The sequence below is a fragment of the Harpia harpyja genome, chromosome 13 (genome assembly GCF_026419915.1).
Source record: "Harpia harpyja isolate bHarHar1 chromosome 13, bHarHar1 primary haplotype, whole genome shotgun sequence".
NCBI classification, from domain to species: domain Eukaryota; kingdom Metazoa; phylum Chordata; class Aves; order Accipitriformes; family Accipitridae; genus Harpia; species Harpia harpyja.
This window is the reverse complement of record NC_068952.1, coordinates 12,648,293-12,671,047: the sequence shown is the minus strand read 5'-3', so window position 1 is coordinate 12,671,047 and position 22,755 is coordinate 12,648,293. Positions and strand designations below refer to the sequence as shown.

At 41.7% G+C, this 22,755-nt stretch overlaps 1 protein-coding gene across 1 annotated transcript in view; it reads right to left on the bottom strand.

Moving 5' to 3' along the window:
• Positions 1 to 856: 856 nt before the first annotated feature.
• KCNH1 (potassium voltage-gated channel subfamily H member 1) overlaps positions 857 to 22,755 on the bottom strand; it is a 194,470-nt gene continuing 172,571 nt past the window's right edge. The window contains exon 11 of the mRNA XM_052805900.1: positions 857 to 7,896. Within this exon, the coding sequence (XP_052661860.1) occupies positions 7,048 to 7,896 (849 nt within the window). The 3' untranslated portion in view covers positions 857 to 7,047. The remainder of the gene's footprint in view (positions 7,897 to 22,755) is intronic.

The window sequence follows — 22,755 nt, the reverse complement described above, 5'->3', positions numbered from 1 at the left end:
TATTGCTGTTCTTTTGAAGATGAGACTCAGAATCCCAGGAAGTGTCTTAATACAGGTGGCAGGCACGTTCACTAGACCCTCAAGCAAGAGGATGGAGAATGAACCACAAAAATGGGTGCGAAGCTCACGGGGTCCAGGCTGACATCCTGAAGACTAAAACTTTGTTTACACATGCAGAGCGGCTGCTGGCCTGCAGGAACAGCTGCGGTGCATGATCCTGTCATGTATGCCCGTCCTGACCTGAAAGGATCTCCCCGTCACCTTTGGTTATCGATTTCTTCGCTGAGGTAGCCAACGAAATAATACTCATTGCTGCCTGTTGCAGTAGTGTCACTGGCAGGCGACACACTACTAGGGGCTTCATTCTTGTTGTTTTTGTCCTCATGTAAGTCTGTGGTAAGTTCACCACCTTCTGCAGCAGATGACAGGACAGCATAAGCCTGTTCCATCTCTAGTACTCTGGTTTCCAGAAGTTTCGTAATAGTTCTCAGATACTGCAGTAGTGAACACAGTCTAAAACAGACCGACGACGGACATGTGTACCCTCAGGTTATCAAACGATCATTTCAGACAGATCACAGCCAGTCCTCTGGCCCAGACTGGAGTTCAGTTTACAGTGCCCTGGAAGTGTAAATCCCGACTGTACTGATACACAGCAGACAGAAATCTGAGGAAACAACCGGAATTGTTTACAACCAAAACAGTAATATCAAACTTCTCTACTGACAGCACTCAAGATACAAAACAACAGCAACAAAATGGCTAGCCGGAAGTTCTAGAGAGTTACTTAAAACCCCCTCGTTGATCTTATAAGCACATATTCAACACATAGAAAAGCACACCAAAACAACTAATGTAATGTATAAAATAGTTTATTACTATAATAAATAAAATTAAACTTTTTTTTACAAATATTATTTGTGCTTGTTTAAAAATGTTGAATAGGGATATTGTTAATGTAGGTGGCTGCATTTGTAACTGAAACAATCCCAGACAGTGTGTATACATACATACACACACTGTCTTACCTACTGGCAGCTGCTTTGCTGACCACAAAAATAGTATCTACTCGTTCTCTTTTTTCTAGTCATGCTTCATTGAACAAAGTGACAAATGCAAAGAAAAAGAACCAAGAGTATCTGGTGGATTTCTGAAAGGATAAAAACAAGTGAAGTACATTGAAAAGTGCCAAAGCAACTGCATTAACTGCATATCAATAAAGTGTCCATGCAGTGGTGGCTAAATATTGAAACGCAGACAGGTCTCCAACAGATGTACAAATATTGATTGTATGTAGGTACAATAATATTACACATTCATTAGAAAACTTGGTATTTCTTTATATAGCAGTTCATCCTGATACAAGATTATTGAACTTCTTTCGTCTACAGCTAAAATGATTCTTTTTCTATGTTAGTGGTCACAGATTCAGTGGGAAGAAGAAAAAAAAACCATGAGCCTTTCAGAACAGTGAAAACCCCAAACTGTTTTGTTAACACTAGGCATTTAGATCCAGTTACAGAGATGTTCTGGGATTACACATCAAATATGTTTACACAACACTCAACAATCAGCTTGAAACAAATTACAGTTGCAGGTAAATTCACATTAGCTTTGTCGAACTGTAAAAAAAAATCTTTGAACACTTTTGCAATATGACAGGTTGGCTCCCTGATATACAAAAGTGTTTAGACAATAGTTATGTCTCTTTGTTTTGTGAGGGGAGAGGGCTATTGGAGTAATTCATTATCCTAATAAGGCGGCAATAAGTGGAGAAAGAAATGTGATTACCAGCAAGTGATTTCCATTAGATTTAGAAAGCTAATCAAAAAGTGCTTCATCTTTAGGCAACACTGTAAATACTACAGAACATTACGAAGGAAGGAGAATGGAATCACAGTTTGAATTATATCACTTATGAAAGGGTCTTAAGGCTAAATGTTGGATATATCTTATTGCAAAAAGCTTTATTTAATTGAATCAATGCTTGCCACAACAATGTGGTCAAAACTATGTCCGATTGGAAGATACAGTATCCTACTGTGCCTCACCTCAAATTTCTGGAGCTTCCCCTGCGCGGGACTCTCTCTGAGAGGTTTGTCTTAATGAATCAGAAGTGCAGCTGAAACACAGACTTTGTTATTGTGAATACACCCACAGGAGACTATGTTGAAATGAAGAATTCAGTAGAAGATGCTTTTTACCACCTAACATCAGGACAAGAAAGCAGAGATGCAGCAACCATGTGTTAACTCTGCCCATGAGAAGAAGGATAGGCTCGGTACCTTTGAGACAGACCCTGGTACCAGGAAAAAGAAATCCATTTATTCCATCATCTCTCTTGCAGGAAAAGCCATGAGAAGCACTACCAGGGCAGCTTAGCTTCAGAGATACTGTGAGGAACAAATAGTGGCTTATGAGCCTTATTCCCACCAACTATGATACGGCGTTTTTCCAGTTTCACATGTATTTCTGTTTCCTGACTATCACAATGCTTGCCAGATATTCTCAGTCACAATACTCGCCAGACTAACAGTATAAAGTTGAGGCCAACTAGAGAAACCAAAAGTCATGGCCTTAAAAGTTCAACAGTTAACAAACAAGATACTAACTAGGACATTCAGTGGATGTCTACTGGGAAGATTTAGGCTCCCTTCTTGAACTGGAATCATTAAATGAGGGACGTGCTTTTATGTAACAGAAACGCAATCCATAGACTTATCTATACAGAGATATTATATATATGTGTGTATGTACACGCATCTGCACAAGTGTAATCATACACATTGCTGTTTATATAGTAAAGACAAATTATGTATTCAATTCTTTCACAGACTGGTTAAGAGTGATTGAAAATATATCACCAGATATTCACAGTAAATATCTTGTTCGGTTCATTAAAGTGAAGTACTGTAGAAACAGAACATCACCTTCGAAGCTGTTAAACAGGGTGTTCGCTGGGATTCAGGGCAGCACTGTGAAAGAGATTTAAAACAAGAATGGTGTTTTTAAAAGTACACATGTAATACCAGGCAGAATTAAATGTATCTGAACATGGTAGGGGTTAGGGTTGGGTTTTGCTTTTTTAATCCCGTGCTGCATATTGGTATTCTTTCTAACAGTTTAAGCATGAATTTTCAGAAGTTCCCGTTTTACCAAATCATAACCCGGGCTCTTTCACTCAACTATCTTCTTTTGCCTGAAATCTAATTCCATCATATAGTAAAAATGCAACACACCATCTCGTTTAGATTAATGCAGTTATTTAGCAGCTTGTTAAATAGCAGAAGCACTATGCCAGAACACAGTTAAAACTGAGGCTTTTTGTTTTTTTTTTTTTCTTATAGTATGTACAAGCATTTGCTTGTTAAGGGGCAGAGTCTCATGTTCAGAGATCATTCATTTCTAAGCTGGAAAATAATTTAAGTGAAAAGGCTTAGCCAACATGTAGAGAGAAACAAAAGAAAAAGGAAAAGCTGACAAATAAAATGAAAGAACAAGTAACAATTACACTGGGTATGCACACCATCCAGCCGTAGGCATCTAAGTGTAAGGCTCAATTGAGAAAGACAGATTTGTAACACTGATGCTTTTAACCGGTCTCTAAAGCAGAAGTGCTGCATTGGCAGAGCATGGGCACCACAGCACAGGTCCAAATTAGTCCGAGGTTCAAAGGAGTTACTAGTCCCATAGCAGGCAAGGTTTTGCTCATTTTAACCACTCAGTAGCCCAGGGAATCCAAAGACCAAAGTTCATTCTAGACAGTATATTTTTTTCAAATTCTCTTACAACATATACAGGTTACTGAGGGATGATGCAGTCTCCTACAACTAGTTTTAGTGCCTGCCAGTTCATAAAATCATAATAAAATGGGTCTAATCTCAGTTACAGCTCTGCAAATCTGAATGACATTGACCGCTGTCAGTGCTGACCTGGAGCAGTCACGCTGAAGGTGTCATCGTAAGGAGCAGAGTTTCTCTGGAGTTTCATGACCATAACAAAATCAAATTTGGCCATAATCTTTAAAGACATTAAATTTTAAGCATAATTCAGGAGTATATTACAATCTTTGAAGGCTTTACAAATGGATTATAAATGGCTTTATAGGCCATTATAAGAGCCTCATAAAAGCCTTAAAAAAGGACTCCGTGCTGCACCCACCCATTGTCATACAGGGTGTGCAGGAGTACAGTATCGTACTGAACATCAGGCTACGCGAGAAGTACCCCCAGCAAATGGGGACTTGTCTTCCTTTATTCACAGGTGTGGCTAATTATGCTGACCTAGCGCTGACCCTGCCAAATAACCTTTAACATATCCCTGAGGGCACATAAAAATACCACTGAGATACTTCAACTCCGTATCAGCAACAAAGGGCCAGGTAACCTGCAACTGCACATTTAATTCTACGTCTGCACTGCAATTCTGGAGATACTAGGCACACACTTTGAAGGTTATAAGCAGTTCCTCCCTCACCCACCTCGGATAAGCTAATTTCCGTGTTTATCCAATTGCAGGTAAATGAGTGACACTTTCACAAAACGTTTCCTAAGTTCAGCAAGACTTTCAGCCTTTCAAAAATTTTACGAAGAAAACCTAGTATCAGGAACATAACACTGATGAGGAATTTGCCTGGATTGGGAAATTGGCTCCAAGCCAATCTCTAAAAACTTGCTGGAACTTTTGGGCATCAATTATAAATCCTTGTATATCAGTACACCTGTGTTCTACTTCGGCATAATTTCATTATCCAATGAATTTACTGACTGGGGAGACTAGAAAGAAAAAAATCATTCAACAGTTCCTAACTGAAACCATTGATGTATGGATTTCTTACGGCAATCACGCCATCACTATTACAGGTAACTGTTGCCACTTACAGTGATTAAAGCACCAAACACACAGCGTGACTTTGATCAAAGAGAGCCTTCCTCGGTACTGCATGTCTGCAGCGTGCAACTGTAAAAGACACCAGTTACCACTGGAAAATCCTAAACATGGAACCAGAAATAAATTAAGGAAATAGCACCTCGGTTTCAGAGCAAGTCACCTCCCTACTGCCTTTTCTTGTGGGACGGAAAAGGTAACCTACAGATCCCAATAGCTGTTTCCTGGGAATATTTCAGTCCTTGGATAAGAATTCACAATCTGTGGGCACTTCTATGTCAAACCAAGACCCTTGAAAGCAAATCCTAAACCAGCTGCCTCTGGACCTGGAAATGGTGGTGCTGCGCTCAGAATAATCAGCATCTTTGAGAGCAAGGGCAGTTACTGCAGGAACAGATACAAACAAATATACTGACTTCAAGACCTGAGCTGGTAGCTTTGCACAGCACGGCCTCACCACTGTGCCGGTTCATCACTGGACCTCACACTTCCCCAGGGATGTCTGACACAGTTCTGCATTGCACCGTGCAAGCATCAGGCCAGCAGAAATCCTTTCAAATGGGTCATTTTCCCTGCCTCTTCCTTACTTAACATGAACAAAAATCTTCCCCCCAAAATCATGTGGTTTTTTGTAAATGACTTAGTAGCATGGAAAAAGAATGAGACTTAACTACTGCCACACTGTGTTAAGACCTATTGCCATTAAAAATGAAAACCCCAAAAAGTATTGCACCATGCTTCTGAGCTCTAACCTACTGTTAAATAGTGAACATACCAGATCAGTGGAGAGAATATACTGTGAATATACACCTATATCCCAAGGTGATAACCCAAGCCATGATAACCAGCTATGCTACCCTATCTAATGGATAATGAAGAGTAGTTTTGGTAAAGTGCTTCAATCTTCCTCCAAAAAAAGTTATGAAAATATAAGTTTTGGAAACATTTCCTTCTTTAAGAAGCAGATCTTTTTGTTTCCTTGCTACAATAGCACTTGTATACAGTAAGCACTGTATTTCTACCTCTACTATCCATTTGCTTACTAGATAGATTAGATCAGGAACAATACATCTGGATGTAGAGGAAAATGCCACAATCTAAAATCTTTAAAAGTTCTGTGAAAGCCTTTGGCTACAATGAACATTATCAAACCAGAAACTTCTGAATAATTATTTAACAAGAATTAAAAGAGCACATTCATAGCAAAACCAGGACATAAATGCCACAGTATATTTTCATGGGGAGGCAAATCTGCATGACCTGTTATTGATGTTCACAATACGTTGTGCAGCAGGCTGTGCTCAGGTATGCTGAACACCCAACCCTCTGTCCTCCAGTGGCTGGAATTAAAAGCAAACGTAACAAATATTCAAAGACATCTGAGACAGAAGTTAAGTTTTTGAAAATCAGTATCCTTGACTCAGTGAATGAGAATGTGGAAGATCCCATTTACTAACAGACCTGAAATACTGTGGCTATTGTTGAGGATGTTACTAAATATAATTGCTTTAGCAATATATCAGTTTGCAATTAAAAAGTACATTTTTTTTCATCTTTTTAGCCCTTCCTTGACTACCCAAAAATAACTTCACTACCAAGTAGCACACATTCTACTGAAATGAAATATATGTCTCCTACTGCTCTGTGCATTATTACAGATATATGAAAATATACTGTGACATTTAACATGCTGTACAGGTGACTGAGACAGTGACAGCAGCAGCGAACACCCCCCCCCCCCAACGCTGAAAATTTAAGCACCCTGGCAAGTGCTTATTCATATATTCATATAGGCGAAACCCAAGCTAATGACATAAGGCATGCTCCAAAAACCTCAGAGGTCACCTGGGGCTCATGGGGACGGCTGCTGCTGTCAGGATTCTTATTCCAACATCCCGAGGGAGACAGGGGGAGCAGGGGGGAATGGGCACCAATGGAGAAAAGAAAAACTTTAGAAACTGTACCCTTGCTGTCAAAAAGGCTTCAGAGTCAGCTGCCATCTTGACATGAGGTTGCAATTCCTGTTACCGTACCTTTTTAGACACAGGGAACATGCTTAATGAACTGGTCCCTCACTCGTTTTCAAGAAAGATTAAATTTAAAATATTAGGGGGGCTGTTGGTTGGTTGGTTGGTTGGTTGTTTTTTAAAAAGAAACACCTCAGCTAGCTCCAAACATGTCTTTTTCTGATTCTGGAGACTGGGGCCTTGATATTTCAAATAACTCCTGTGGCGACTGGGAGCTTCTTCTTGAGGTTAATATCCTAAGTATCTCAGCAAGCTGTTTTTCTATATTGGTCATTTTTGTGTTTAAAGCCTTGATGTCCTCTTTCAACTCGTGTTTCACTTCTAGCATGGTGGCCTGAAGAGTCTGTTCTGGGATGGGATAAAAAGAATGCTTGACCTCGGTGAGGACGGGGCTGCGGTCCTGCGGGCTTCTTGTCTCCCCAACGTTATCTAAGCGCAAGTCACTTTTCGTGATGCCACTATCACAAGAGTCTGTCTTCTTGAGGGTAGCTTCTCCTGAAGCTTTAGTTCTCTCTGGTAAAGTCTCCATGGACTCTGCTTTAGAGACCTTGTTCCAGTCTTCACCCTTCCCACAGGCGTCTCTGAATTTGGCCCAGCCTTTTCGTCGGGGGTAGTCCCCCGACGCTTTACACCCTGCGTAGTCCGATGTTGGGGCCTGCAGCTTTGCCTGGTCAGATGCCCCAGATGTTGAAGCGGACTGGTATGACACAGGGGTCGCCGGACTCTCCCGTACAGTCACAACGCTGGCTTTGACCACCGAGCGGGTGGAGGAGTGCTCCCCTAAAACGTTGCCCTTCTCCACGTCCAGGTCATCCGGATCTCTGCCCCTCTCTGCTGCGAGCCGCGCTTCCTTCTGCTGTCTGAACCTCTGGAACAGCCGGCGGACGGGGTGGTCTGGAGGTAAGATCAGAGGTGCTTCGTTCTTCCTCTTCATTCTTTCCTCTTCTTCACGTTTGACATCGCTGATTTTCCGGAACACAATCTACAGGGGGAAAGAGATTTCACTCTGTGATTAACTGCACATCCATTAAGGGAGAAAAGTTATAGAGAAAGAATTATTTGAAAGAATTTATTTTAACTGACAAATGCACAACCTCTGCACATTTATAGCAACATTGTCAAGTGTCTTATCTTGTGTGGAATGTGGCTTATTTCATTATTTAAGAGCATACACCATCTGTCTTATAACACCAGAAAGGAAAAAAAAAAGAAGAAAAAGATTTCTCCAGTTACGAGAGGTCAGCAAGGCAGTGCCATTGTAAACATAATGATCCCAGGAAGTTACTGGTTATATTTTGTGTTAAAAGTGACTTCTTACATTTGTTTTCCTGACTCTATGGTTTAGCACCAGGTTTCTAATATTACAAAGAGCCATTCCCATTCTTACATCAGTCTCATCCCAGAGCTTGCTCACTACATGCCATGCGATTTATTATAACTATTTTAGTATAGCTTGGCCGCTAACGGGGTCAGTACAGCAGGGACTACTCTGGACTCTCCAACAGCAGTTTGCAAAGTGCTTCATACCCTCCCTCCCTTCCCATACCCTCTTCTGGAAGCAACTTGCAGTTTAGGGATGAGGCAAAGCTCAAGTCAGTCCCATAGTCAAGGGTACAAGGACAGTGGGGAATGGGCTCTGCAAGACATGGGGAAGCTGTTTGTGGCTTGATTACTACAGAAGCTTGAAGAGCTTCATGTCTTGATTTATTTCTTTATTTCTATGGAAAGAGGGACATTTTGGACACAGAAACATTAACTTTCCATCTACCCTCCTAATTATATCTTCCTGAGCCTGTAGGCTAAGTGATCTCTGTGGAGCAGCCCAAGGGTCTCAAGGTACTGATGAAAGCTTCACAGTGCCCCCACACAACCCCAAAGTGCAGCCAGGCAATGTTTCCTCCCTGGACTTGATGGCAACACATTCTCTTCAAAAACTCCATGTGTTTTACACTGGTATTCGTATTGGTATTTTCCAAGCAAAAAACCTCCAGTGTGGTATTAAAGGAGAACAAATAAGTAAGTATTCTGGTTTGAAAATGGGAAGTCCCCTAAGCTGAAGTTTTCAATACAGAGTATAAAAGATGTAGCCCCCAGCTTCTACTGAATGCTGAGACCTGATCTCTTTAGCTGCTTTGGGGAAAATCCACTCAAAGTCCTTACATTCCAATGCAGAAATAACTTTCAGATTCAAATCATTATTAGGAAATGTGTAAATAAACCCATCCCTCTGTTGCAGACAGATTTAAATTAAACTAAACATAATAAGCACTGCTTCACTGGCACACACAAAATGCATGTTTCTCCTGACTCCAATGCTTCTTGACAGTTTTGTCATTGTGAAGCAGGAAAAAAACATCTTAACACTGCATTTTTGGACGGAAGAACTTGTCAGACTTGGCAGCGTTTCCCAAATACAAAAGAATAAAATTAGCAGGAAGGATATTTTATTTCCAAGCTGCAATTAGGAAACTAATTGTGAGATAAGAATAAGAAAACAGCGTTCTTGACAGTATTTTTTTTTCGCCAGGAAACTCGGTCTGCAGTGAGCTCAGTAGAAAGTGGACAAAGCAGCGTAATCCTTAGAAGTGAAAGAAAAGCACTTACTCAGTGGGAAGGGAGAATCAATACAATGCTCCAGGCTAATGGCTTCCCACACGCTGGCAGTCCCCTGCTTTAATTGAAGGAAGAGCGTCAGCCCAGCGTTAGAGCGGCTGCCCTGCACAGTCAGACGGAGCCTAGCGATGCCAGGCAGGGTCTCAGGGGGTCATTCCAGCAGCAGGCTGAGGCTGGCTCTGGTGGCACAAAGCCCCAGCAAACCAAGGCAGCTATAAGCCAGGTCAACTTGTCTCTGCAAAATTCGGTGTCCCCAAGCCCTCCCTCTCCCGGAGTCTGCATGTTTGGCGCTGGTGTGGACATCCACATTCTGCACGGCGCTGTGCTAGATGGTCATGCAGTTAAAGGGGCTCACTGGTACATGAGCATGTCTTTGTATGTGAGCGGTTTCAGTCTGACCTATGAATCTGGACTGTGTGTTTTCCTTAAATGCTCAGAAGGGGCGTATGACTGGGTGGTACAACAGTCACCCTCACAGGGGTCATCAGGGAAGGCACTTGGGTGCTTGAAAGAGCTAGAGGCTGGGCTACCTCACAGAGTCCTTGTCTAGTCCAGCTCCTGCTCCATGCAGCCTGCTCAGCACCTTGTCTGGTAAGCACTGGAGTACCTCTCACTATTTAATGATTGGCTTTTGTAACATAAATGGGTAAGTTATTTGACAGAAGCTGCCTCTGCTATGGCACCACACATGTAAGAGAGCAATGGAGCAAGTCTCAAGCAATAACTTATTAACAGCCTAGCCCAACCCATACTTGTACTAGCCACTGCATCTCACACAGCTGGTAGTGTGGTCACCATGCTGGAGTACATGAGAAGCAAATTTACTAGCAAATGCAAAAAGGTGAACACTGAAAGACAAGTTGTTGGTAGTGCTTATCTCCCCACAGCCGCCACTGCTTTCTGTTGCACTGCCTAGATGAGCCCTGTCGATGCTACTAAGTACATCAGCCATGGAGGAGCTGCCATCAGCTTTCTCACTGTGTGGTGCTCAGCCTCAGGGCCCTGAACATACCTCCACTCCTTTACCTTGAGGAGATCAGACTGCAACAGAAACAGGAACATACGTGGAGGGAGCAATTACATAAATACTGCCTTTGCTATGGGTAACTGCTACCACACTAATGAGACCCCTAATTTCCATTTTCTACATGAGGCCTTACACCAGCTACAAGGCAAGTACACCACAGCAGCAATCACCTGCGTGGACGCAGAAATGCAATCTTCAGGTCTCCCATCCTGTTCAAGAACTTTTATACACATGTGACGAGCTGCACTCATGCGGTGCAAATCAAACTTACGCACATTTGCCAGAGGACACAGCCTCTGACTCTTGGGTTGGCTTCTTTTAACTAGCTCCTAAGACACTGGATAAATACCTGTCAGAGAACAACTTGTCTTTGGGAAGCCCACACAAAGCTGTCGCTGGTCTCCTTTTTTGCAAGCTCCCCAATGCCGTATTTTCTCAAGACAGCTCCATATTTATGTATTAAGTGTAAGTGTTATAACTATGCAAAGCTCAGCAGTAACTGAAAAGAGTTTACATAACTGCATTTTGGATTTTTTTTTGTTGCTGTCTTTTTTACGATTAAGTGCAAGTCCTTAGAAATAAAAATACAAATAACTGTTTTGAATGGACTGTTTTCTTACAATTGTTAAGGAAAAAGCAATTTTTAAGTGGTTAAACAGCTTCAGCAGCATCCAAGGTATTCAGAAAATGTGGTTGTTACGTTGATGTATGTACACCTGCTCCCACAACCAGTAAGAATACAAAGGGAAAGAAAATAGGTTTCATTTGTTATAAGGAAGAGAGGTCTGAGCCTACACAGGATTTTTCATGTGGAATTTGATAGGGCTACAGTCATGGACCTTAATCAAAATTAAACCCAAAATATTATGGCAAAGATCCAAAGATAGTTTTTAGAGCAGTTCCTCTTTATCTCTCTCCAAGCATTCATTTTTGTCTGGGAAGGGATAGTGCTTTGTACCCTCAAAATCTCCTAGACTGTGTGTTACACACCATGCAAACACAGGAGACCTCTACTTCACAAGCTATGTAGTTCTCCATAACATCATCCTCTTCGAGACCTAAGCACACAGAAACAAATCTAGTGGGAGCATTTTAACAGTATGTGAAGACCAAAATATGGACAAAGAACCTGAACTGAAATGAAATAACTAGAAATTTAAACACCAGGCCTAAAAGTGCATAGATCACGCATCCAATCTCAAGTCTCGTTTCATAATTCCATTTTTATTAAAAAGGTGCTGAATCTTGTAGCTCCACAGGAAAGCCTCCCAAGCCGCCAGAAATGTGAGTATTGTGGGGGTATCAGCCTAGATTTGCCAAAAACTTGAAAAATAGCTATGTTAGGCACAGATTGCTGCAATCATATAAATATTTAACTGATGCCTGCCATTATGATGACTCAATAAAAATTTTATTTTTGGACAATGCACTCAGAGGAGTGAAGAAATGCACTGACATGTCCATGTGCAAGCACGCACCGTATGTCCCACTGACCTGTGAGAGCACACACCCTGTGGCCACAGTGCTGCCCGTGCATGAGCTGTGTCCAAGGAAGAAAGACAGGGTTACACCCAGCATGTTTCCCTTTCCTCAGTATTAACTAGCTGTGAAGTCTTTAGTAAGTTTTGGGGAAAGACCCTGCCTCTTCTTAATCTTCAAAGAATTTTCAAGCTGTATTTGTAGAATCAATGTCTTTAGAGATTAAGGTCAAGACTTCTCCCCAAAGTATTAAAAAATTAGGTGGACATAAATGAATACTTGAAATATCTTATTTGGTTGTCAAATGTGGAGTGCCCAGCAACTGTTACTTGGATTTTCCTGTGCTCAGCACTGAAACCCAAGCACCATTTAAATAACACAACATGGACATTTTTCATGAATATGACTTTCATAATTTCTTTATTGTAAGACCAGAAGAACAGACTGCAATGTGACCTCCAGCATAAGGCAGGACATAAGATTGCTCTGAAGGGGCATTCCCTGAAGGGAATCTTGTTACAACTAGATTGCATCTTTTAGAAGAACATCCAGTTTGACAGTAATAAAGAATCCATCATCACATCTTGATAAAAGATTCCTGCAATTTTTGCTTCAAGACTGAGTTTGTCCAACATCAGTGATGTTTCTGTTCCTTGCTCCCTCAGACGCTTAAAAATTCACTTTTAGACACTGATTCTAGAGTCTTATGTTTAAAAATCTCTGCAGAAGTATTACATCTAGTCAGTTACTACTGTGAAGGATTTAGACAATAGTTTTATTGATATGAAACAGGCAAAGTTCACACTTTTAGAATTTTCAATTTAACTCTAAGCTTTCCAATTTTAACTCTTTGGAGATGTTTGAATTATTTCCTACCTTCCAGCATCTTTAACAGGCAGTGCTCAGTGCTAAAATTCTCACTCTTGCCCAGAGCTAGAATATGTAGTTCATTTAGTTAAATACAAGGTTCCTTTTAAGAATTCAAGCAAAACAACTAATCCTACAATGAGTCTTCAAGCTGTTTCCCTCTGCTGGCTCACTGCTACCCACTGCTTTCCCCATCTCACTACTTGCTGATGTTTCTGTAGAACTATCCAGCATAGCTCCAAGTTGTTTTTACTGAGCAGTAATAAGAGGGGAACGGGCACAGGGGTACTCACTTTGTTTCATAAAGACATTTCAGAGAACCTATGCTAAGTTGGCCATTAAAACTGAAGACTGCCATGCAAGAAGACAAAAAGCTGACACGCTCAACAACAGCACTATCTCATCTGACCAGATGCAAATACAGAGACAGTAATTTAAGCGCCTGCTTCCTTTACACAAGATGGGGGCAGGTGAGTGAAGAATATGACAGTCGTATATAAAATCAGACAGGGCATGAACAGGGGTAGGCAGGGATTGATTATACAGTGTCTCATCTAATATGAAAACTACAGTATCAAATGACAGCAGGAGGAGTCACATACAAACCAAAGACAAGTTCATGGTTCTTTACCTGAACGTATTAGACATGTCTAAGATGTTAATAAAGGATGCTCTGAATGCAAAAAGTCTGCACGGATTCAATAGACTGGGCAAGTACTTGGCAGAGAAAGCCATAGAGGGCTACCAAACAGACAAAACTGGTATCCTGCTCAGGATATCTCCTGAGGTAAAATTAGTTGGAAGCTGCAAAAGTATTTGTAGAAACTGCCACATAGGAAAGCTTTGTTCTTATTGCTTCCTTAGGCATCCCTAGGCAACCCTGAATAATTACATAGGCCAAATCTGGAACTGCTGCCTCAATCACTACTGAGGAAACATTCCAAATGAGTGTGATAGAAGAAGTGCCAGAGGGAAAAACATCAGAAGAAACTATAATAAAGGCTCAAAGATTTGAGCCTTAAACTTCTCAGCAGGCTGTCCACCTATTTCAGACAAAGGTTTATTCCCATTGCGCCCTTCACTTGCATATAGGGAGAGGCAGGACCCAATGAGCCATTAGAGTGTAGTACTACGTAGATTTGACATCGCTTTGGAACTTGCCCAGGTTTGAATGAAACAGCTAAAAATGGCATGTTGTTTTGTTACAGTAGGGAAGACCACTTGGTGCACATGAGGAATTCAGAAGTTCACTGTCTCTAGTTGCTCTTGTAACAAACAGCTCACTGAAGAGTTTCACCATCTCTGAACTGTTGATAGCCCACAAAATGCACTAGAACGATGCTGCCTGCCAAACCGTAGCAAGTCATGTTCTTTAACACTCTGCACACTCCCACAAAGGTAACCAACAGAAGGGCAAGGCAGAACCAACATATTAGCAACCGTATTCTGGTCTTGTTGTTATCTGATTGTAAATGCAACCACTGTGCCAACACTGCCTGAGACAGTCTTAAAGATCAGGGGATGCTTCATTTAAAACACATTATGAATAAATTGAAAACCTTATCCTGTCAAATGCTAAAAAAGACCTGCCTGCATCTGAAGAGGAAAGGATCTTTTGGTCTTATGCAAAACCATCCAAACTTCTTTTCAACTTTGATTTGTAAGAACTGATCCAAGACCCACAGGAATAGATAGAAATAAGGATTTCATCATGTTTTGAATCAGACTGTCATCATGGAGTTACAATTATGAGGCTCCTAGCCACACAGCTGCTGCTATTATTAGCTCCGCAAGCTCCCCTTCTTTCCACCTCTATAGCATGCACAAATACTGCAAGGTTTGGCAGGTCTTCCTCAGCATTAACAGCAAGTAGCATGGCAACAGTTTTTTCTGGTGCTTAATAATTGTCTTTCACAGATACAGAAACATTCACAGAGTCTGGAAGCGCCAGATATCATAAACAATTAAAAGCTTAAAATTACTTCATACGGTGCTCACAGAAAATGGACTCAAGTGTGAGGGAAACAATCACAAAAAGGCATTTATTAGTACGCAGTCCATCTAGCATCTGCCCAGAACTGATGAAAATATCTTCAGGCTGATGTTAGTCTGATGAAAATTGGATCCAATCTTTCTTTCTTTTTGTTTTTTAAAGAAGAAAGCAAGAGGAAAAAAAAAAAGGAAAGAGACAGGAGGCTTGACAATAAACATGCTTTTGACACTGATGTCAAAGAAACCAAAGCTGCGTGCAATCAACGTAGACTACAATGATGAAGAATCCCTATAGCAGCGTATTAGCAGGTGTCAGGGAAAATGGTGGAGAAACGAGACTATGTCTTTTGCAATTACATGGGATGGTTTGTCAGAAAGAAAGGAATTACTAGTCCCACCTTCTCACAAAATATAGATCAACAGTGCAGGCTCATGAAGCTTCCCACCAAAATCTACAATGGGTTTCACTTCCATTATCTATTACCGCAGACAATTCCTGGGTTTAATGCTAGTCTCAGTTGCACCTCTGGTATGTAGAGGTTGTAGGAGTCGGTCAGAAAATCAGCATTGTCTCAACATTGTCATCAGGAACATGAACAGTACGTTACCGACAACGGCCTGCTTGGAGCGCAGTGGCCAATCCCAAGAACGGAATGTGCGGTACAAGGCTCCTGGAAGGCACCTGGCTAGAGCCCTTAGACTGTCAGAAAGGATGGATTGCAACTGTTGCCATAACATCGATGAAGAAATCATGAACTTTAGACGAACTTTGCTTCATTATAATACCAAAACACACCTCCTGGTCGAAGGCTACACGCCTCCAAGACTTACCAGGCCTCGGACACTGACCCTGCGCCTGTGTGATAGCCTCACTCGAGAAGGGCGGAGACTCCTGAGGCAGAGGTGGAGCAAGGTGTGTTACTAAGCATAAAAGATGACTTCTGAACAACGGAAGTTTGGAGCTTCCCCACCAAGGACCACGACAATCGACGACGCAGCGTTAGCTGGACCCGGGACCGTTAGGACGTCTTGAGATCAGAGGTGGTAGCTATAACTTCTCTTTCTCCTCTCTCTAAACTTAACTTTACTTTTCTCCTTTCTTTCACCCATCCCTAACTATCGCGTGCCTCTTCACAGGCAATACAATAAAGTTTTACTGCGTGATTATTGCTATCCCCTTTGGTGTTGGTCACCTTAATTTTGCACTTTCGAGATCATAGCAAACGAACCATCACGAGTCCACTGAGTATGTATGTGAGAAGGTATATAAGTACACAGGTCACATTTATGACAGGTGAGAGTGCAGATCCCATTATGCAGTTTAAGTTTCAAGGCACAATCCTCAAAGTCCACACACCTGTTAAAAGGCAAATTACCCAGTTTGTAGTCCCATGTTGTTTGGCTTTGACCCTGGGTTTCAGCAAATGAATTGTGCATGGGACTTGGGGCCACACAAAAAAGCACAAGTCTACAATAACGCTGCAGATATCAATAAGTTTTCTCTAGATTTGCTGGCTACAACAGCAAAATTTGGTTTCTCCTTCTGAAGAGGAACAGGTTTCTCCCCAGCTAATGTCACATCCCTCCAGGGCACTCCCAAACATTTCTAGTTTTGAGTAATAATCTGAAAACTCAAAGCAAACTAAGATTTGGAAGGTCCTGGCAGTGGGGCTGCAAAGGACTGCTGGTATCAGGAGTGCTGGTATCAGGAAACCTCAGGTATATACCTGGGCACACACAGCCTGAGCCCCAACATGTGGATGGGCACAGCCCTTTTGCATCTCCAAGAAGTCTTTGCTCTGGGGGGGAGAGTCAACCCTGCCCTTCAGATAGAGCAGTACCTGCTTACTTTTAAAAAATCAGGCTTCCGTGCAGTACTGGGTCATTAATATAGAAGTGCTTGGAAGAAACATGACTTCATAATTTAATGAGCATCCATGCTCTCCAGATGAATAGAGGTAACAAGGTTTTTAGTCTATACAGAACAACATCTGGGCTAACTGTAACTGTCATGAGCACCATTGGCTTCAACAGTACTGAAGCTCTTCTCTGTGACAGCATATTTTGTAGCCTAATTACAAATTCTAGAAATACTGACTTGAATATTAGTGTTTAATCATGTCACTATCATTTACTTAGAAGTTCTGCACAACTCAAGACTCTACTCCTTTATGTCACACTCCTCATCCTAACTCGTGTTTACAGGCTAGGCTAGTGTTGAAAGAAAAGGAAAAAGATTTTACAAAAATACTACTGAAAATAAGACAGAATTATATGTCCAGAGCAATTAGTGGAAATAATAGACAAAACCTCCCTGATCTACAACAGGCTTACTAGCAAGTTTTGAGGCAACAGGAGATGTCTATTCCCCCAAGTAGGCTCTAAAACATTGTCATTAATAAAGTTAGACAACCACACAATTAAAACTAAAACCCACATCATTGACACTGGTCAACAGTTTGGACAGACATTCACAATTACAGTACACTATAGCTCATTTGGCAACCTTCTTCACTAACTTACAAAAAGAATAAAAGAATAATATGAAAAAACACTGAAATACATATTGCTAAAGATCTACTAGAACTTCATTATTTCTGAGAGGAAAAGTAGCTGTTACAAGCAAATACCTAACATGTAGGCAAGGGCTTTGTGGAAATTATGCCAGATCTGAGGGGGGGAATGTTGTACCACTTGAGAACTACTATGTCCGTCAAAACATGAAATGCTCTGTAGGAAATTCTTGTTTGTAGTTAATGAGGAGAAAAGAATGTTTTTCCTTCCTGCCTGCCAAATGTCAGCAGTTTCTAGCAGCACCACCTATAAAAAAATATTTTCATGTTTGTTTGGGGCTTTTTTTGCCTTTTTCTTTGCGTTTTTTTAGCACATAGGGAGCTTTTGTATCTGTGTACACACATCAGACGCACAAACAGCCCATATAGACTCATCTTCTACTCCAGATCAACATACTACCCTCATTCTTGGGCAGAAAATGCTGCCTCAAAAAATGCTTTAAGGAGAGCCCAAGGCACAGCAGGATCTTACCTCTCTGTCACCTAAATTAGAACTATACAAAATGTCATATGATGTGTACAACATGCCTTCTCAAGAGTCAGAGTCTGTTTCCCCAAGCTCCCCGTGGCTTGCTGCCATTTACCAAGTGTTTCCTGAAAGAAATTAGCAATTTGTGTGAGTCAAGGATTTGGGTGTCGTCGTCCCCCCCCCCCCGAAACAATTTCACTTGAGATCTGAAGCGGATGCACAGGTTGTAGAGCTCAGGAAAGCAATGATGTGTTGAGATAATAGTTAAATTGTATAGTTTATTTTCAGTGATTACATTTTAGACACTAGCTTGCCCTTAAGATAATTTCCTCTTAGCCAGTGTCTTTCTTTCATGCACTTTTTTTTCCTGCTTTCATTTATCTGCTTTCTGTCATTAGGCTTATAGTGGTTGACAGGTATTTTTCATTCCAAGAGGGTATCAAATGTATTTTCAAATATATTCAAATCAATCAGGCACCATCAGTCCCAAGAGCTTACGAGTCATTCAGCTACCTTTGAATGCCCACTCACAAACGAATCCACACAAACACAACGCTCAGTGTCACTGATGTACAAGGCTTGTGCAGCTCTTGAAATTATAAACTGAGAATTACATTAAGCTCAGCTGAAATTTCCTTGCATAAATTGCCTATGATAGCATGAACTCTTCTTCATGTGTCTCTCTCTGAGTTAACAGGCTTAAAGTTCAGCTATAGTATTGAAGAAAAACAAACTAACCTGCAGCTCTGCATAAAAAAAGAATAAATCTTCTACCAGACTAGGTAGCCCAGTGCCACTCAACCAGTCTGTCCTTTCCCTGTTCAGAGCACTGCTTGGATAACATTATGTGAGAAGGAAACAAACTGTTAATAACTGAATGAGAAACAGCAATAAAAAGTACATCGCTTGCTATTTCCCAAAGCAGCTGTCAAATCTCTTCAGCCCTAACTAACAGCCAGGAGCTTAAACCTTGAAGGGAAGAAAACAGTGGACTGTAGTGAGCTGTCTCGGATCTTCTCATTACGAGGAGCTCCTCTAAGCTAGCAGTTCCTAGGAATAGGTCTCCACCAGTTTGCCACAGTCCTGTTGCAGCTGGTGGTAAGTGATGGCCCTGTCTTCTTTGTCAAGTGTCAAAACTGATAGCTGTCTCCTGTGTGGCAAATGCACATGTGAACTAATTAAAATAGCCAAGAACTGACAGATCGCTCCAAATAACTTCACAGAGAATCCTTTAGAGCTGTACTTCTTGATTTTGTTTCAGGTATTTTTATTCTGTGAAAGCAGACACTTAGGTCCCATGGCAAATACAGATTCAAATACTGACAGACGTAGATGCTTTCTGTCTTATCGGTGTATTTCATTCACACATCTCCAAGTGTTTTACAGCAATTCCTCAATCCTCTGAATATCACCAATGCCATTATTTTTATTTATTATTTACATAGCAGCAAAGCTTAGGGTTGTGTTAGGCTTTCAGTTTATACACACACACACACAGAGCAAAATGTCATTATTCAATGAGGCAAAATGGCCTGTTTCATGGGAAGACATCACAGGCCCAGCACATACTGCAATGTCTGATGTCAGCCACACAAAAATTTATGAGCAGTTTGAATGTTACTTGTGTAACATGTCCCTTTCTGTTATGACTGGTAAAGGTTCACCCTTACAAGGTCCAGGTAAGAGATCCTGAATACAATTTGTCAAGAGAGTTGTGATTTCAAACACACTGAACTTAAAACATTCTCAAATTTCTCCTGAAGAAAACAACTGCTCTAGAAGAGGAAAACCAGGATAATTCAGCACAAGCATATTGTTTCCTCACAAGTAGACTGAAACACTCATTTTAAAAATATTTATGATCATGTGTATTCAAAAAATGACAAAGTTAAATCTGAATATTGAAAACCTCTACATGCCGACGTCTATTACCAGGAGCAGTAGGAACCACAAACTCAAGATTCCCTGGCACCATCAAATGTAAGCCTAAAAGCTGCCTTTGGCCCAGCCTTCATTTGTATCACACCTCTCCCTCTTGCATACAGATATGGGCAGTGTGTATTCACAATGGTTTATTCATCCCCAAATGCCATTTCAGTCATCATAAATTCAGACTGCATTTGCAACTGCTTTTGTTAAAATGTTTTGTTTAGAAAAAACGAGCTTGCATCTGACTCTTGGACTACACGGTCATGGTGTTGTCTCCCTTTCCCTGAGTAGTTGAGAGCACCCATAGACAGCTGAAAGCGAATTCCCTTTTCCCCTCTGCCAAAAGGATTTGAACACCCCTTTCAGGAGCACGCTCCAGTCACCACATTATGGGGCAGGGCTGCCCAGCCAGCACAAAAACTCAGTTCAAACTCTGAGGTGCACAGAGACGCAATGAGGGAAGCTCTCCCGCCCTTCCCTCCCTCCCCAGAGCTTTGCACTGTGACGAGGCAACTGTGACAAGAGATGCCCGCTCGCTGCAAGAAAGACACAGGCCAGAATGGCTGAGGTTACTCTGGGGAGAGCTGCTCTCAGTCTCCCCTGCCATTTCACTTCAGATACATACACAACGGGGCGTCCTGTCTTCAAGGCTACAGAGCCAGGCTGTCGTGTTTCCAAACAAGTGAAATGAGTCCAATAGGAAGGGCTGAAGGAAGTCCTCCTGCTTTCAAAAGCAGGGGTTGGAACTGAGGTCCCCCAGCTTCCCTCAGGCAGGTGACAGAAATGGTGCTCCAGCCTGGAGACACAGGCCCTCACCAGGAGGTGGGATCCCCACGTTCTGGCTCCTGCTTTAGCAAACACCCTCGCCGTTGGTTCAAAACAGAAAGTCTCAGTCGGAGAGACTACAACACCTAATCCCAGAAACCCCCCTGGATAGCAGTTTTACCATTCTCTTCATCTTCTCGAATCAATGAGAAAAATGAACTTCCTGGACCTGAAAGTTAGCCCAGTTTTATCTAATAGCCACCTCCTTCTGCTTTGCAACTCTAACCCTTCATTTCCCCAAACTAAAATGTTTCATTTCATCTTACAGGCAGCTTTTCATTTAAGCTTTCTCTTCTTCTCCTGTTTTTCCACTTCACTGAGGCAATGCAAAACATTTGATTTTCATCTGAGAGGCCGGTTTGAAGAGTTCAGCTGTAGCTTAAGTGAGGCAAAGCACAGACTGTACATCAACGTGGTTACGTGCCTTTTAGTGATCGATAAAATATTGATTGTTTAACTATCGTGCTTTGCCATCTCTACCTCTTCCACGTTCTAACGTCCCATTGGGCTAAACTTAAATACCTGGGGTGACGTCTCCTTGCTTCCTCCTAAGGGGCACTGTAAAACAGTTTTCTCCTTGATCCACTGTTCTGAGGTGAGGAAAGAGAGAGACGTGACACAGAGCTTGCCCTTGAGCAAGCTGCCTCTCTTCCACTGGTAACACTGGGATGGTAACTCTTAACCTCTAAGCCTCACTGAAACATGTCATATTTTGAGTTTCAGAGTTGTACCAGTATCCAGAAGAAGCCACCACCAAAGCCGTATCTCAGGTTAGGAGTGCAGTGAAGCCTTGTAATCTCAGTTTAACTCCCCCCTCACACTGCGCCACAGGCTCTTTCATTCTCCGTGTGTATTTACAGTTTATATTTACAAAGGATAATTTTCTTATTTTTAAAACAAGAGAAAGGCATTTTCAAGGAGGTTGTCATACTATGTTTTATGTCACCCATTTTCTAGTCTCGTATTTCACACAAACTGATTCTTATCCCAAGTGTAGGAATATAAAACACCATCATCCTGATCAGAAATAAAGGCTGTGAGCAGCATGCTATACTCTCATCTTCCTGAAAATGGGAAGAACTGCAGACACAGAGATGTTGGAGAAGCTGCTGGAAGCCCAGTGGGTTTCACACTGCCACAGACCATCGGCAGGTGCTGGGACATTCTGCTTTATCACCATTACATTGCGCTGTTGTGCATGGGGAGCGGAAATAAAGGTTTGCCATGTACCTCATACAACTTGGGGGACAGAACCAGGGCCTCATGCACTTGAGATCCCCTTGGGAACAGCTCCCAATGCAAAGCATAACATAAGAGTGGACACTTCAATGGTGCTGTAAAATTTTTCTGTTATGACAATGATTGTACTTGACTACAGTGTACAAATTAATTTAACTGTTCACAATTAAGCAAACGAAACCAAAAATTGCTCTCTTCCTGCCTCCATGAGAGCTCTCCTCTCCTTTCTGCTCTTTGTTATGCCTTTGTAAGACCTCTAGCCTGCAAGAATTACTAGTCCCAAAACTCACTTAAATATGTTCAGGTGACAAGATGGATGATCTCATAAAACAGGCATAAGCTGAGACATGAAAAATATGTATCAGGAAAAGGAAACTATTTCTTTAGCGACTGAAGAGTGCAGCAGGCACTTCAGCAGTTAAGTACACAAAAAAAGACATTATTATCCAAAATAATGTTAGCCATTGTCCTGGTTTCAGCGAGAAAGCTGGAGGGGCACAAGAAGTTGGCACAGGACACAGCCAGGGCACCTGACCCAAACTGGCCAATGGTGTATTCCATACCATGGGACTATTCCATACCATGTGACGTCCCATCTAGTGTAGGAACTGGGGGGAGTGTGGGGGGGGGAATCGCCGCTCGGGGGACTGGCTGGGTGTCGGTCGGCGGGTGGTGAGCAATTGCGCTGCGCATCATTTGTACATTCCAATCCTTTCATTATTACTGTTGTCATTTTATTAGTGTTATCATTATCATTATTAGTTTCTTCTTTTCTGTTCTGTTAAACCGTTCTTATCTCAACCCACGGGTTTTGCTTCTTTTCCCGAT